This window comes from Falco rusticolus, chromosome 4 (genome assembly GCF_015220075.1).
Source record: "Falco rusticolus isolate bFalRus1 chromosome 4, bFalRus1.pri, whole genome shotgun sequence".
Taxonomy (NCBI): domain Eukaryota; kingdom Metazoa; phylum Chordata; class Aves; order Falconiformes; family Falconidae; genus Falco; species Falco rusticolus.
Genome location: NC_051190.1, coordinates 74,603,890 through 74,617,554, shown reverse-complemented (window position 1 = coordinate 74,617,554; position 13,665 = coordinate 74,603,890). Strand labels below are relative to the sequence as shown.

The following is a 13,665-nucleotide window of genomic DNA, read 5'->3' as shown; positions in this document are numbered from 1 at the left end:
CAGAATGAGCAAGAGAACAGTGTGTCTTTAAGGCAAAAAGATACTGAATCATAGGGTAGGTTATAGAAATGGATTCTTGCTTTTAGCTTTGGTTTTCACATGAAAAAAACCAAGACTTATGCCAGAAATATAAAGAGTATACTGTTTCCAAGAGAAGAGAAAGATGTACTTTAAAGAAAAGAGCAGGGAAAATTGCATTGGAATGTGTATTGTTGAAAAATGAATAAAATAACAGTTAAGAATTCTTCAGCACCAAAAATGCAAAAAATCAAGCAAAAATATATATTGTCATAAAACAGAAGTGTCTGACGAGGGGTATACAGTCATAGATGATCTTTCTAAATAATTGTCTAATGGTAATAGTTAAGACAAACTGGTAATAGATTTGCCTAAAACTAAAAATAAATGGACATTTCACTGAAATGAAAGAATAATTTGTGGAAAAAATTGAGAAACTGTTGACATATTAAATCATATTTTCAGTATTATGATTTATAAATCAATCGTAAAAAAAATGTAAACCAGCTCAGTATCCTTCATTTTATGCATTTGAATATTTTAATTTATTTTTGTGGGGCTGCTTATAGCCATACATCTTAAAAAGTTCACAATTGTTTTCAGGACGGGGCCTGAGTGCACACACATAACAGCTTGTGTATGTGACAGTTGCTTTTGAGCATAGCGGTCCGTTAGTACTTCAAAATAGGAGGACAATAATTACCACAGATTCAAAATTCTTCTATCCCTTCCACTTATAAACCAGCGGTTTGAGGGACTCTAGCATCACATTACTGTTTTGCTTGACTTCTTTTATCTTTAATACAATTCTAGTTTGGGCTTTCTTACTAGGGATGTGACGACTGTGAAAATTTTATTAAAAGTATGCATGTATTATTTAGCAAGCATCAAACCAAGGTGATTTTTGTGAGGTTACAGGAGCAGAATGCTGATGACTGCAGACAGCACCTCTCACTAACTGAGAGCAAGGAATGCTGAGGTCTTTTGCCCTTCAGGTTATTTTCTAAGGAGGCCACAGAGTACAGACCTCACGTGCAAAACCTGGCCCTAAAAAGCAGGTTGTTCTTAATGGCCAGTGTCCTGATGCAGAGAGACAGAAGCAGGGTGTGCAGGGCAGGACATTAGCCTTGTCCATGTGGGATTACAAGAGGGACAGTGGGTCCACCTATATATCAAGTTAAAAAAGCAGAGACAACACAAGCACACATAGTAGTGGATCTTCATGCTGGTTTAGCCCTTTCTGTTTGATTAGTGTGCTCTTACAGCTAAGTATATGATATTTTGTCCAGAAGAATGTTTCTTGGTGTTGCTGTGTTTGCGTAATTTCCCAGATCCCAAGGTGAATTCTTTCAGATATTGCCAAACCAGTTTCCTTAGAGCCAAAATACAGGACTTAACTTTCCTCCAGTAAAAATGCAGATACTGGAAAAAACAGCGTTCAGCTAAAGATGAATGAACAAAATCTCAGCATTACACTCATTCTTGGATCTTTCTGTGTGTTCACTTATCTGTGCATTTTCTAGGTGGTGGAGGCAACGCTAGCTAAAAATGCAAGCATATTTGTTAGCTTTGATGTTTAACAGGAACTAAATCTCTGCCTGAATTAAGAGTTTAAATCCACAAGCACCATAAAGGCTTAACGGCAAGTGCCCACAGCTGTACACAGTAAATCAGACTTTCGTGCAAAAAATACACCAAAGTGCTAGTATGCATGGATTTAAATACTAAGATACAGTAGGTGAACCAGTGTAGACAAAGTTCTGTTCACCTGCTTATACAGTGCTGACTCCTTCAAGAACATGAAAATTTAGAAATTCTTTTTTCTCATATGAGAGCATGTGGCGTATTTAACTGTATGGCTAAATTTTGACAACAAAATGAAAAGACCTGTTTTGTCATCAGAAACCCCAAGATGGCAATACAGTCTTGTTTTTCTTTGCTGCTTATTTCTATCATTATCATCACAATTACTATATTGCGGTACATGGAACAGATTTGTGATTTTCTCCTTTGCTGACATCTAAAAGCCTTGCTGATTGCTAAGGATTATTTATACAAAAACTGAAAGCTCCAACTACTTCGACATTAACTGAATGGATGAATGCTATGCATGACCTGGAGGTATTAAAAGATTCCATTTAATAATGTTAACCAAATAGACATCTCTGCTCAAGTTTGGCTTCCTTTTATAGATGCACATGACTTAACAACCCTGTTAAAAAAAAAAATTATGCTTCCATATTATTTGCAGCTTAGCATGCAACATACATCCACATATATCACATTTTAAGGCAGCACCCTATATTGATTATCTATATACTAGTCACTTTTGAGTGACTTCACACTAGGACCCTTATCCTTTTCAGTATTCAGATAGTTTTGGCAGAGCTAAGGTAATCAGTTCTGATGCAGTTAACTTTTGTTGCAGAGAACACAGCAAGTGATAGCAAGCATCGCTCACCTTGATGCTTGATGATAGACACAGCAGATTTATCAAATGTGCTACTGCCTGTGACTGCTGCCGAGGACTTTATAAAGTCATAGATTCCATAGCAAAGGAAAAACACAAAGGAGAAAAGATGCTGATTTCAAGTGAGTTAGCTAGTATGTGCTCTGCCAATGAGACATGTATGCACAGGGCTATACAGTGATGAAAGATTAGGTGCTCCCAGGAAAGTCACCCACACTCCCGCCCCAGCCTTGTTAAGTATCAGGCTTAACAACAGAGAGCTCATGTATAGCTGGGTGGGAGTGCAGCTTTTCACTCAAACAGATTTTCTGAGTTCACTTTTCCAGCCTTGCACTGAAAGAAATTAATTTCCAATAACAGGTAATATCAATGAAAAACTATTATAGAGTAGCGTGTCAGGAAAGATGTTGGCAACATGAATTAAGACTAATGCTGTCAAGACAACCAAAGAAAATAAGAGCTGCTTAACGCTCAGACAATATTACTCAAAAATATATAAATCATATTAGCCCCCTCCAGGGTCATTAGAAGGGTGTTAGAAGATAATGAAGATATAGGTAGGGGAGCTCTTTGATGTTCTGTCAAAGTTGTCTTTGTATGCATATGTGTTTTTATAGATATATATGTATGAAATGCATGTAGCGTGCAGAAGGAGAGTCTCTCTGAGTATATTGCTTTAGAATAACCTAACAGAGCAGAAAGACCAGTTATGCTAACAAGGCCAGACTGTCATCATAACATTTTACAGTCCTCTGAGGACAGGGAAGGCAATGGCTGATATACCAACTGCTAAGTCCAAGGCTCAATACTTTCTGCTTTAACAAATGGTTGAAATCATAGATCAGAAAATGGATCACAAAATTAATTTTATAAAACCATAATATTGGGAGATTAGAGTCATAATTCTTTGAATCAAATCTGTTTCCTCTGGAAGAGAAACAAAAGACTTACAACAAAGTACTCAGCTCAGTATCCTTTTTTCTGCCTTTATATCTTCTCTAAACAGCATCGCTACTTTAATATACATTTTGAAGTAGTAGCATTTAGATGGGAAATCACGTGGGAGGAGTACAGTGTATTGTTACTGAGATGTAAAGAGTCCCTTGTTTTAATTTACTCTCCATTAGAATGCTGCTTAGAACATATCCGTGCAAATGACTAAAGGAACCCTCAAATTCCTGCTGGGAAATAGAAAACATACCTTAGGAGAAAGAAGCTTTTCTGGTGGCTGCTATCCTTCCCAGAACAAACATTTTGAAACTAAGCTAACTGATTCCACAGGAAACCATAAATTAACTTGTTTTCTTTGAAGATTTCTCTGATAAAAGTAAGAATAAAGGCTCTTCTGTGACCGGCTATAAAAGTCAGTGAAAAGGGCACTCCTACACGATTTTCCTAGAGGCAAACTAATGCTGCTCCCAGACTTGGCTGAGCAGTCGAGAAGCGAGCGGGGAGAAGAGCCTGAATTACTCTGTCACATCAGGAGGGTGGCTAGCTAATCCTGCGCTAACCGAGCTTCTGAACTACGTCTGAAAGGGCAGGACAGGCTCAGCTTCTGCTGCCAGTTGATATTCTGAGTGTGCCATGCATTTCCATGCAAAGCCTTAGTTCCCAGTGCTATGTCTGGCAGCTTTTAAAGCACTAAATTTACTTAAAATTTAAAAACAGTTTTATTGCTTAAACATTCCCTTCTATAACAGAAAGCTGCCAAAACCTCCTCTCCTCTGGAACCCAATCATAGATGGTGCTGCATCAAGCAGGCTGGTTTTATTTCACATAAACTGCTCTTTGCAGGGGGAGTGTATGAAGAGGGAAGGGCACAAATGAATCCATTTGAGTTCAGATGCACTTCTGATGAGTTAAAAAAAACAGCTGAAGGGTGAAAAAATTATTTGTGTAGCAAATGGGGATTTGTAGGGATTAGAGTCACATGTTTAGGATCTGGAAAAGCATTTGTTTTGTATTATTATAACCATTTTTATGGATTAATTAACGGAATGGTGCTGTGAGGAATTGCTTTTGATTTAATACTAAATACATTAGATGAATCTAATTTGGAGTTTGGTAATTTCGTTTGGAGTGATGGGCCAAAAATGTCCCATTAATAGCCATGGATAGCTGAGTCTGGGCTGCTTGAATTCAGCAGGATGGTTCAGCATGATGTGTAGGCACACACCCACTGTTAATGCAGTGCTGTGATAGATGCACACAGAAAATTCCAGACTGATTTACATCCTTTATAATACTGTGAAAGACAATACGATTACTTGCAGTGAAATCAGGAATTTTGCCTTCAGCACTTCAGTTTGTTTTACTCAAAATTTATTGTCTCTAGTTCTTTGTCAGAAATACCTGCAACTTCTAAATGCTTCACTTATTTGTAAGGTAGCATGTGACCCTCAAGCACCCAGAAGTGTGATCACCCACCTAGAAGACACTAATACTCAGGCCACTTGAGTGCACGCAATACATGAGAACCATATAATGCAAGCACTAGTAGAAACACAGGAAAAAGAGATACATCTATGGAACCTAGTTACATGTTCTAGCTTCGTACATGTCAGATGAGAAGATATGATCTATCACACCAGAGGCTTAGAAATGCTTGTTCCTGAGCTTTGCGAGCCATTTTCTTCGAATTCTGAAGTGTTTAGGTGAATTAATTGCATTTTCCTTCCATAATGCCAACTGAAATACGGATTTTGCTAAAACAGGAGGAAAACTGGGATGCAGGAGGGAAAGGCACCTGTGAGGCCCCAGCTTAAATACTGTGTTTAATTTTGGGCCCCTCACTCCAAGAAAGACACGGAGTGCTGGAGCGTGTCCAAAGAAGAGCAACGAAGCTGGTGAAGGGTCTGGAGCACAAGCCTTATGAGGAGCGGCTGAGGGAACTGGGGGTGTTTAGCCTGGAGAGGAGGAGACTCAGGGGGGACCTTACCGCTCTCTACCTGAAAGGAGATTGTAGGCAGGTGGGCGTTGGTTTCTTCTCCTATGTAAAAAGCAATAAGAACAAGAGAAAATGGCCTCAAGTTGCATCAGGGGAGGTTTAGACTAGATATTAGGAAAAAATTCTTCACCGAAAGGGTGGTCAAACACTGAAACAGGCTGCCCACCGTCGTGGCGGAATCACCATCCCTGGAGGGCTTAAAAGATGCATGGATGCAATGCTTTGGGACATCGTTTAGTGGTGGAAAGGGCAATGCTAGATTAGTGGTTGGACTTGATGACCTTAAAGCTCTTTCCCAACATAAATGATTCTATTATCCTATGATTATAGGCATATAGAGGTATAATATACCTACCATGTATAGACCTGATAATATTGATACAAAACCAATGACAAAAAATTAGCATTTATTATCTTTTCTCAGGAATCTAATATCTTGTTCAATAATAGTCATTATTTTATATTATGTTCTGCATACAAGACAAAATGTATTCCACTCTGAAAAATGTTATGAGACACAATTTCAAGTTCAGAAACATATGCTTTTTTAAAAAAAACACCTGTTTTTCTGTCCTTGAAACAGCATGACCAGCTTGAACAGCATGGTCATATGCCTTCTGCATCCAAAAGAGGAACCTGGCCCTTTGAGGAAGTGATCCTTCCCCCTCCCTCTAATTTATAAGTAATTCCACAATTAAATATATACAATTCAGTATGAATATTGGTATTGAACACCTATCTAAAATCATAGATAGAGATCTTTCGGCCAGAGTGGCTTAAAGGAAATTGTGGTGAAGATTAAAGCAATGAATATTTAACATTTTATTTTAATGAAAAACAGCATGTTAAAATTTAAAACATCAAGTGATGAATTGTCTTCTACTTCAGTGAATTCAGAAACCTCCCACAATCAATGAGGAAGGAAGATGGACTGCCGTAGCATGCATGGTTATTTGTCAGGTTTACCTGCTTGTGAGCATGGTCATAAGAATTGATGTGGTTGTCAAATTCCTGGTGTTTGTGGTACTGCTTGTCACACAGTTCACAGTAGAAGTTAGCCTTCACATCCTCCAGAGCCTTGGCTGCAGCTTTCTCCTTCTCAGCATAGTCCTGCAAAGGCAGAAGCAAAGGGAGACACTTACTAGAGATCATGAGCTTCAGCAGCTATTTTTAAATCATTCACATTAAAAACACTACACTGGCTAGGACTGCTAGATCACTGGGCTCCACCCTATACATGCTAAGGAGGTTTCGGTCTTAAACTGGATTTAATAAGATAGTAGCGTTTCTTGAATGATTATTCTTGCTACTTGTTGGAGGTACTCAGTACGAAAAGCAGAGAGGAATGGGGTGCAGAGGAATACCACTGGGACACTGCCCAGCTCCTGGGCAGGGGAGCTGAGCAATGAAGAACACATAAGCCACCAGGGTCAGTCTGTTAACAGCACTCCCAGTTTGCACCAATGTGTGTCTGCTCTTTCAGTACTATTGCTCTGAAGAAAGAAACCAGTTTTAGTCAGATACTAAGGCAGATTTTCTTTTGTGCTCTGCTTTCGGCCTTCTATGAAATACTCAGCAGGGCCAGGCAGCAGCTGGCTATGGCTGGCTGAGAGTTCTCTGGAGCAGAGCCCCCTCAACCAGAGCCTTTTCCATGCCACCTCATCCCTTCCTCCCATCTGCATAAGGGGACACACCACCCAGGACACCAAAACTGAATGGAATTGTCACCCCCTCAACCACAAACCGCAATCACTGATAAGAGTACTTGTCCATGTCCAGGCTTAGGCAAACACAGCTGAAAACAGGGAGAACACCATCAGTTCATACACAGTGCCCCTGCACGTCTCCCTAGTGACTCATGTGGGTGCCCTGGAGAGTCAGGGACGTTGTTTGCAATATATTATATTAGGTAAAAAGAGAAAACTTAAAACACAGGACCCAAAAGTTACTGAGCTCCAAATAATGCACTGAGGCCTGATATTCAAAATTAGCAGTAGCCTTTACCAACCTGTCCTTTTACAAGTCCTTCTTTACATTGTTATTATTACAACGTTTTCTTAGATGTTTCGCATTCAAGTTTAAAGATCAAACTTCTGACATGCAAAACACGAAAAAAAAATGTTGGTAAAAATATTAATTTTATATTCATATTGACAGTTTGATATTACTTGAGTGTATGCAATTTACTGCCAAGGACCAACATAATTCATTGTTTGCTGTATCACTTTACTCACCTGAAGAAATGGGTACTTTCTGCCACCAGTCTCTCCATGCTATGCAGTCAGTGCTGTCTACATGCTTTTGCCACCTTTTGTATGACAAACAGAGAGCACACCAAACCCAGGACATACTGCAGATCTAGGACACCCTGCTCATCACATATCACAGTGCCCAGCATTGCTCCAGGGACCACACCAGGATGGAGGCAAGCTTTTGGGCACAGCAGAACAACAGGAACATACATTTTGAGCCTTTCAGAGAGGGAAGGGCTTTCTTAATGAATGTCACATGTTTTGAGTCTGAGACTTAATCAAGCTGGTTGTCAATGTGACACATGGAGCTTTGGAGAGCTCTGTGCTGTGAGTCCTTCTGCTCTGGCCTGGTCTTTATGCACTCAGGTCAGTGCAAGTAGGTCTTTCTCACAGGGTAGTTTAGAGGCTACTCTTGCTAGTGAGATTAACATCACCTAACTACACTGTCTAGAAGTTAGGTGTATGGTCTAAGGCAGTATCCTAAGTGTAAGAAACAGTAAAATGATAGCTACTGCCAAATGGTTATTAATTCCATATATTTAAAAAATCTGGTTTAGGATGAGATGGAACTCTCCAAAGGTGCAATCTCTCTCTGTTGACCACTGCAAGGCTCTAAATTACTAACCTGGTCTACATCCTTAATTCTTAGATTGCTGAACTCAGAGATAATGAATTCTATATTGCATTTCTTTATATTCAATTCTAAATCTCCCCATGAAACTGGCATGAATTGACCTGATCGAAGACAGGAGGTTAAAGAGGAATTTTGTGCCTGAAATTTTGATATTACATCTTACAGATGATGCCAATGACATGTCAGTGCCTCCCACAGGGCAAACATCCAAATAAATCTCTTCCCTGCATGCATATAGCTCAGGTGGGTTAGCATACTGGGGTACACTCTGACTGGCCAATTGTGAAAACAGGTAGCCTGAGCTAACATTGCTCCACCTGAGAGGCTGCTCAATAATGGTAGTTGCTACTTGATTGTATCAAGTGGAAATATTCTTGCAATCAAATAGTTAAATAGCTTTCATTAGTTATTTAAATCTACAAAGCCTATTAAGAAGTGATACTTTTCAGCTTATGCTACAGACCCATTGTTTTGCTGGCATTAATTATTCACTGGGCCTTTGGTATAATTAAAATGCATAAATTAGAATGTGGATGCAATAGCATTAATTATGCAGAGATGTCTTCCCTGGAAGTCAAGTGTTGGGGGCAATATATTTTTATTCTAAACTGATAAAAATACAAGTTTTGCACTCACTGGAAGCCAGCCAAAGCATAATTGTTTTTTTGGTTGTTTTTGTTGGGTTTTTTCCAGGTTTGAATCGTCAGTTAAATGTTTACAGCCTGCTCCATCTTTGCTTCTGCTGAAGGAGAAGCCTAGTTGTTTGGGGTGAACACACTACATTACTCGCTGTGAAACACAACTGAAACTGCTGCTTGTGAGCATTCCAAACTGCCAACTTTATCTTTCTCAGCAGAAATTAATACAGTTCCCTTAGCATAAAGATGTTTTAAAATAGCAACAAGGCAGCTCCCAGGTGCATCCTAAGATAATCACAACTGCCTCCATTGCCTTATTGCTTAATTATGCTTGTCTACCATGGCAAAAGATATAATTTCCTGCGTGCTTATCGATCAGATGCAGGGAAATTGAATGCTACATCACATACTTTAGAAAGGTCATGGATTTTTCTTCATCTACAAAAGCATAAGAACTGCTAGCACTACAGTAAATTGTGCATAGTCAAATGAATTTTCACATCCAGACTGCTAATATCTCCCTAGGACTATAGAGACCAGTGGTCAATTCTGGCATAATAAATGCCATCACGTGAAAGAAAATCTGTAGAACTACATCTGTAGAAATTGTAGGTATGAACTCCAGAAACCATGGGTTAACCACCTCCTGTGTTGCTGGATGCAGATGGTGTATTGTACGAGGATCAATGAGTACATTTTTTGATGTATGATGATAAATGAATGCATTTTTTCCTAGAAGCCTGCAAAATGGTTCCATATTATAGATTGTAATTACATTCACATCAGTTTGACCTACAGAGGCACATAACTGTAATGACTGGATTAATTTAAAAAGAATACTTCTATTGCATGTTAGGCTGGAAGTATTTTCACTTAGCAGCTACTTTTGCAGTATGCTTCTTATTGTGAAAATGCAATTAATGGTATCTGACATTTCATTTTCTAATATAGGGAGAATCAATGAAAAATCCCATGTAACTGAGTTTTCTAGAATGCTGCCACTGACACCTAGTCAATTAGAAATCATTTATAAAATCCAGAGTCTGTAACAGATATTTAATAGACTGCATGGCCATTAAAGTATGCTGATCTAGACAAAACAATACCACATTGCCTTCCTCAGTAACTGATAGTAAATGTATCTGCTATGTTCACATGGACTAAGGTGAAAAGTAGGTCACTAGATACAGTAAAACTTTCAGTTTTCTACAAACCCATGGATTTCTACAAATACAGTGAAGTAAATGCATTGTGCTTGTAGGTAGAATATAAGAAAAATATAATTAGTGACTTTACTGCTAACTCACATTAATGCAGAGCTCAGTAAGGGACAGACGGCTCTTTCTTTGGGGACAAAAGTAATCAGAGTTGTTAGAGTTTGATAACTTAAATATAATTCCATGAATCAGATTAAATATGAATGCAAGTATTGAATACTGATGCAAATACTGAGGTGCCTCTTGGGGATTCTCAGACTAGAGGTTAAAAGAGAAGTGAGACAAATATAAGCACATGAATAAGCCACAGAATTGTATTCTACATCTAAGAATTTTAAGTACATTTTCATTAGTGATTTGGATGACAAAATGAACTGTGATTATATATGAAATCTATGAATGATACTAATGAACAGCACAGGGCATACAAATGCTTTAGGGACCAGGATTAAGATTCAGAATTACTGTAAGAATCTTGAGATACGGTCTGAAATCAGCAAGATAAAATTCAATAAGATGTGTGTCAAGTGCTGCACTTTGGAGGGGGAAATCGCATTCACCAATACTAAATTGTGAATAGCTGAGTAAACACAAATGCAAGGGAAAAGGTCCAGCAGGTTAGAGTGGAAAAGAAATTAAATGAAAGTCAACAATGAAAGTCAAGGCAAATCACATTCTGACATGTTAATAGTAGTGTTATATGTAAGATGCTGAGGGTAATGATTCCACTTGATTCAGTATTGGTGAAATGTCAGCTGTAAAATACTATTGGGTACCTCTACACCAGCAAATAACTTGGCTCCTGGAACCTGGCCCTCCATCATGCCCACTCCATGTGTGATAGTTCATTCTCAGGCTTTCATTTTGGAGTAAACTTGTTAGTTCTCTTTGAGATAAAAATGAGTGCAGTTCTAGAATATCATTCTGTTCAGGGACCACACTCTACAGGGGGCAAGGACGAGACTTCACAAGGCTCTCCATGCCCTGCATAGTTCCAACAACCATCAAACTGCATCCTCCCAGGCATCCCCATCTCATGGCCTTCTCCAAGGCAAGTAACACTTGCATGCCATAAAAACACACATAGCATCATGCCACAAAAGAACCACCCAGGCAGTTTTAACATAGCCCTCATACTTTTTCAGATAGACTGAAACAAAAAGAAACATAAGTTATATAAATATAATAATTATATAAATAGTGTCCCCAAATTTGAGAAAGATGTAGACGTACTTTGGAGACCCTTGAGCAGGACAGTAGGATAAGAGGTTTGAAAGTGAGTTACATGCTTGAATTAGGCAAACTAGTTTTCAGTCTGTAATTCATATTGTCATTGGGTCATTCCTGTGAGCAATTGTAAATAACATTTTTTAAAGGAAATCTGTAGAACTGCCTGGGCTGGTACAGAAGGTCTCTGGATGGTCAGGACCTGCATGTCAATGGGTAGAGAGTGCAACTGTAGAACTTTAATTTTGAGTGCTCATTCACCACTTCTTGGAATAACTGCACGTAATTTTTATGCCCTTACATCTTTTCTTCTGCAGCTACAGCCTAATAGATTTTAAAAGATCTCTAAAATTCAGCAGGGAGGTGATAGAATGCAGGAAGTAATCAAAGTACTTGTGTGCAGTGTGAAACTTGAGTACCCCACAAATGTCCTGATAGTAAGATATACAACTGAACATCAGGATGGCTGAATTAATGAACTTTACTCTGAATGCTCTCAATTTTCCCCTGGAGAAGACATTTCTGTCTTACCTAAAGTAGGGAAGTTTAGCTTTGGAGAGAATAAAAAGCAAGTGATTTTATTCAGCTGCAATAGCGAGCAATACAGAACACTGTCATTTACCTCACACATGTTCTGCGTTCTCCACCTTGAAAACCCTTTGCGTAGTTTCTACCAGTGTGAGATCTACAGTAAGGAATCAGAGAGTTCTCTATTGCAAAGGATTTTTTTCTTCTTCAAAAGCAGTAAATACTGTGATTCTCAGCTGACTTACCAGAGGGCAGCTCCTAACTTCTGAAAATAAATGTATCTTAATATTTTTCACGCTCAGCCAATTACTGCAGCATTTTCAATTATATGCACTTCCATTTGCTACTAGAGTGATGAGACCTGAGAAGTGCGATGCTTTTAGCAGGTCCTACATGCCCTTCAGAGTACAAACCTGCTGGAACTAATAGGACAGATAGAGAGCTGTAACTTTAAGGAGTCATAAACCTATTCCTAACTTAATTACTATCAAAATCATCAGTTCTGATTGGAACCAGCCTTATAGAACATATGAATTCAAAGGAAAACACGAGCAGGTCTATTCAGACCTTCAGCAAAGCTTTTATATTCTAAGACACATTGCTGCTTCTGGTAATTTTATAACAGACTTGTACTTTGAGATTTTCTAAACACTTTTTCAACATTATAAATGGAGCGTATAAGCACTAAAAATCTTTGCTGTCAATATAGAGGGCTTTTTTTTCCAATATCTTAATGTGATTCAACATTTTTCCCCTCATTTTCAGAAATCAATGGAACTTAGGCAGGTGGATCTATTAGATTTTCTGAAAATGTGATGAAGAGTTCACCTGCAAAGGTAATTAGGTACCTAACAGAAAGTTACATACAAAATTGTACTTGTTCCATTTACTTTTAAAATAAATATATAATAAAGTGATTCTGAGAGTTTAGATCATTTTTCAGTGCAAAGGGATATATTTAAAGAGCTAAAAGGAATTATCTGCTGGTTTTGGCTGGGATAGAGTTCTCTTTATAGTAGCTTAGTTGCCAGCTGGGGTTAAACCATGACAAAGTAACTAGGAAAATGTAATTTCTTTAAGCGAACAAAACTGCCTGGAATGACAGAGTGCAGAAACAAAGAGTTCCTAGGATAAATAACCAGCTCAAAGAGGATATTGGAACTAGAATGGAAATAACATAAATAGGAAAGAAAACTAATCACCAGTCTCAGAAAATTAAGACATAAAGTAGAGATCAGTGATGAGTGGTGTCCCTTGGGGTCTGTATTGGGACCAGTACTATCTAGTATCTTCATCAGGGTCGAGTGCACTGTCAGCAAATTTGCAGATGACACCAAGCTAAGTGGTATGGTTGACACGCCTGAGGGACACAATGCCATTCAGAGGGACCTGGACAAGCTTGAGAAGTGGGCCCTTGTGAACCTCCAAAGGTTCAACAAGGCCAAGTGCAAGGTCCTGTACCTGGGTCATGGCAACCCCTGGCTGAAATAGAAGATGATGAAGGATCTGCTCCCATGTATTAACCAACTAGTGAGATACATACATACATACATACATACATACATACATACACACATACATACATATATACATATATATATATAAAATGAATACAGCAAATGTGGAATTTCCAAAAGAGAGAGGGAAATACACTCAAGTGTAAAGATCAAATGGTACATAAAGCCTTCACTATGTTTAGGCTGGAATCCAGAAGGTTTCTCATCATCAGTGGAA

The 13,665-nt window shown here is 38.5% G+C and overlaps 1 protein-coding gene across 1 annotated transcript in view; it reads right to left on the bottom strand.

The window, feature by feature from the left end:
• Positions 1-13,665, bottom strand: part of ZNF804B (zinc finger protein 804B) — a 74,680-nt gene that overhangs the window by 30,002 nt on the left and 31,013 nt on the right. The window contains exon 2 of the mRNA XM_037386419.1: positions 6,402-6,545. Coding sequence (XP_037242316.1) covers positions 6,402-6,545 — 144 coding nt within the window. The remainder of the gene's footprint in view (positions 1-6,401; positions 6,546-13,665) is intronic.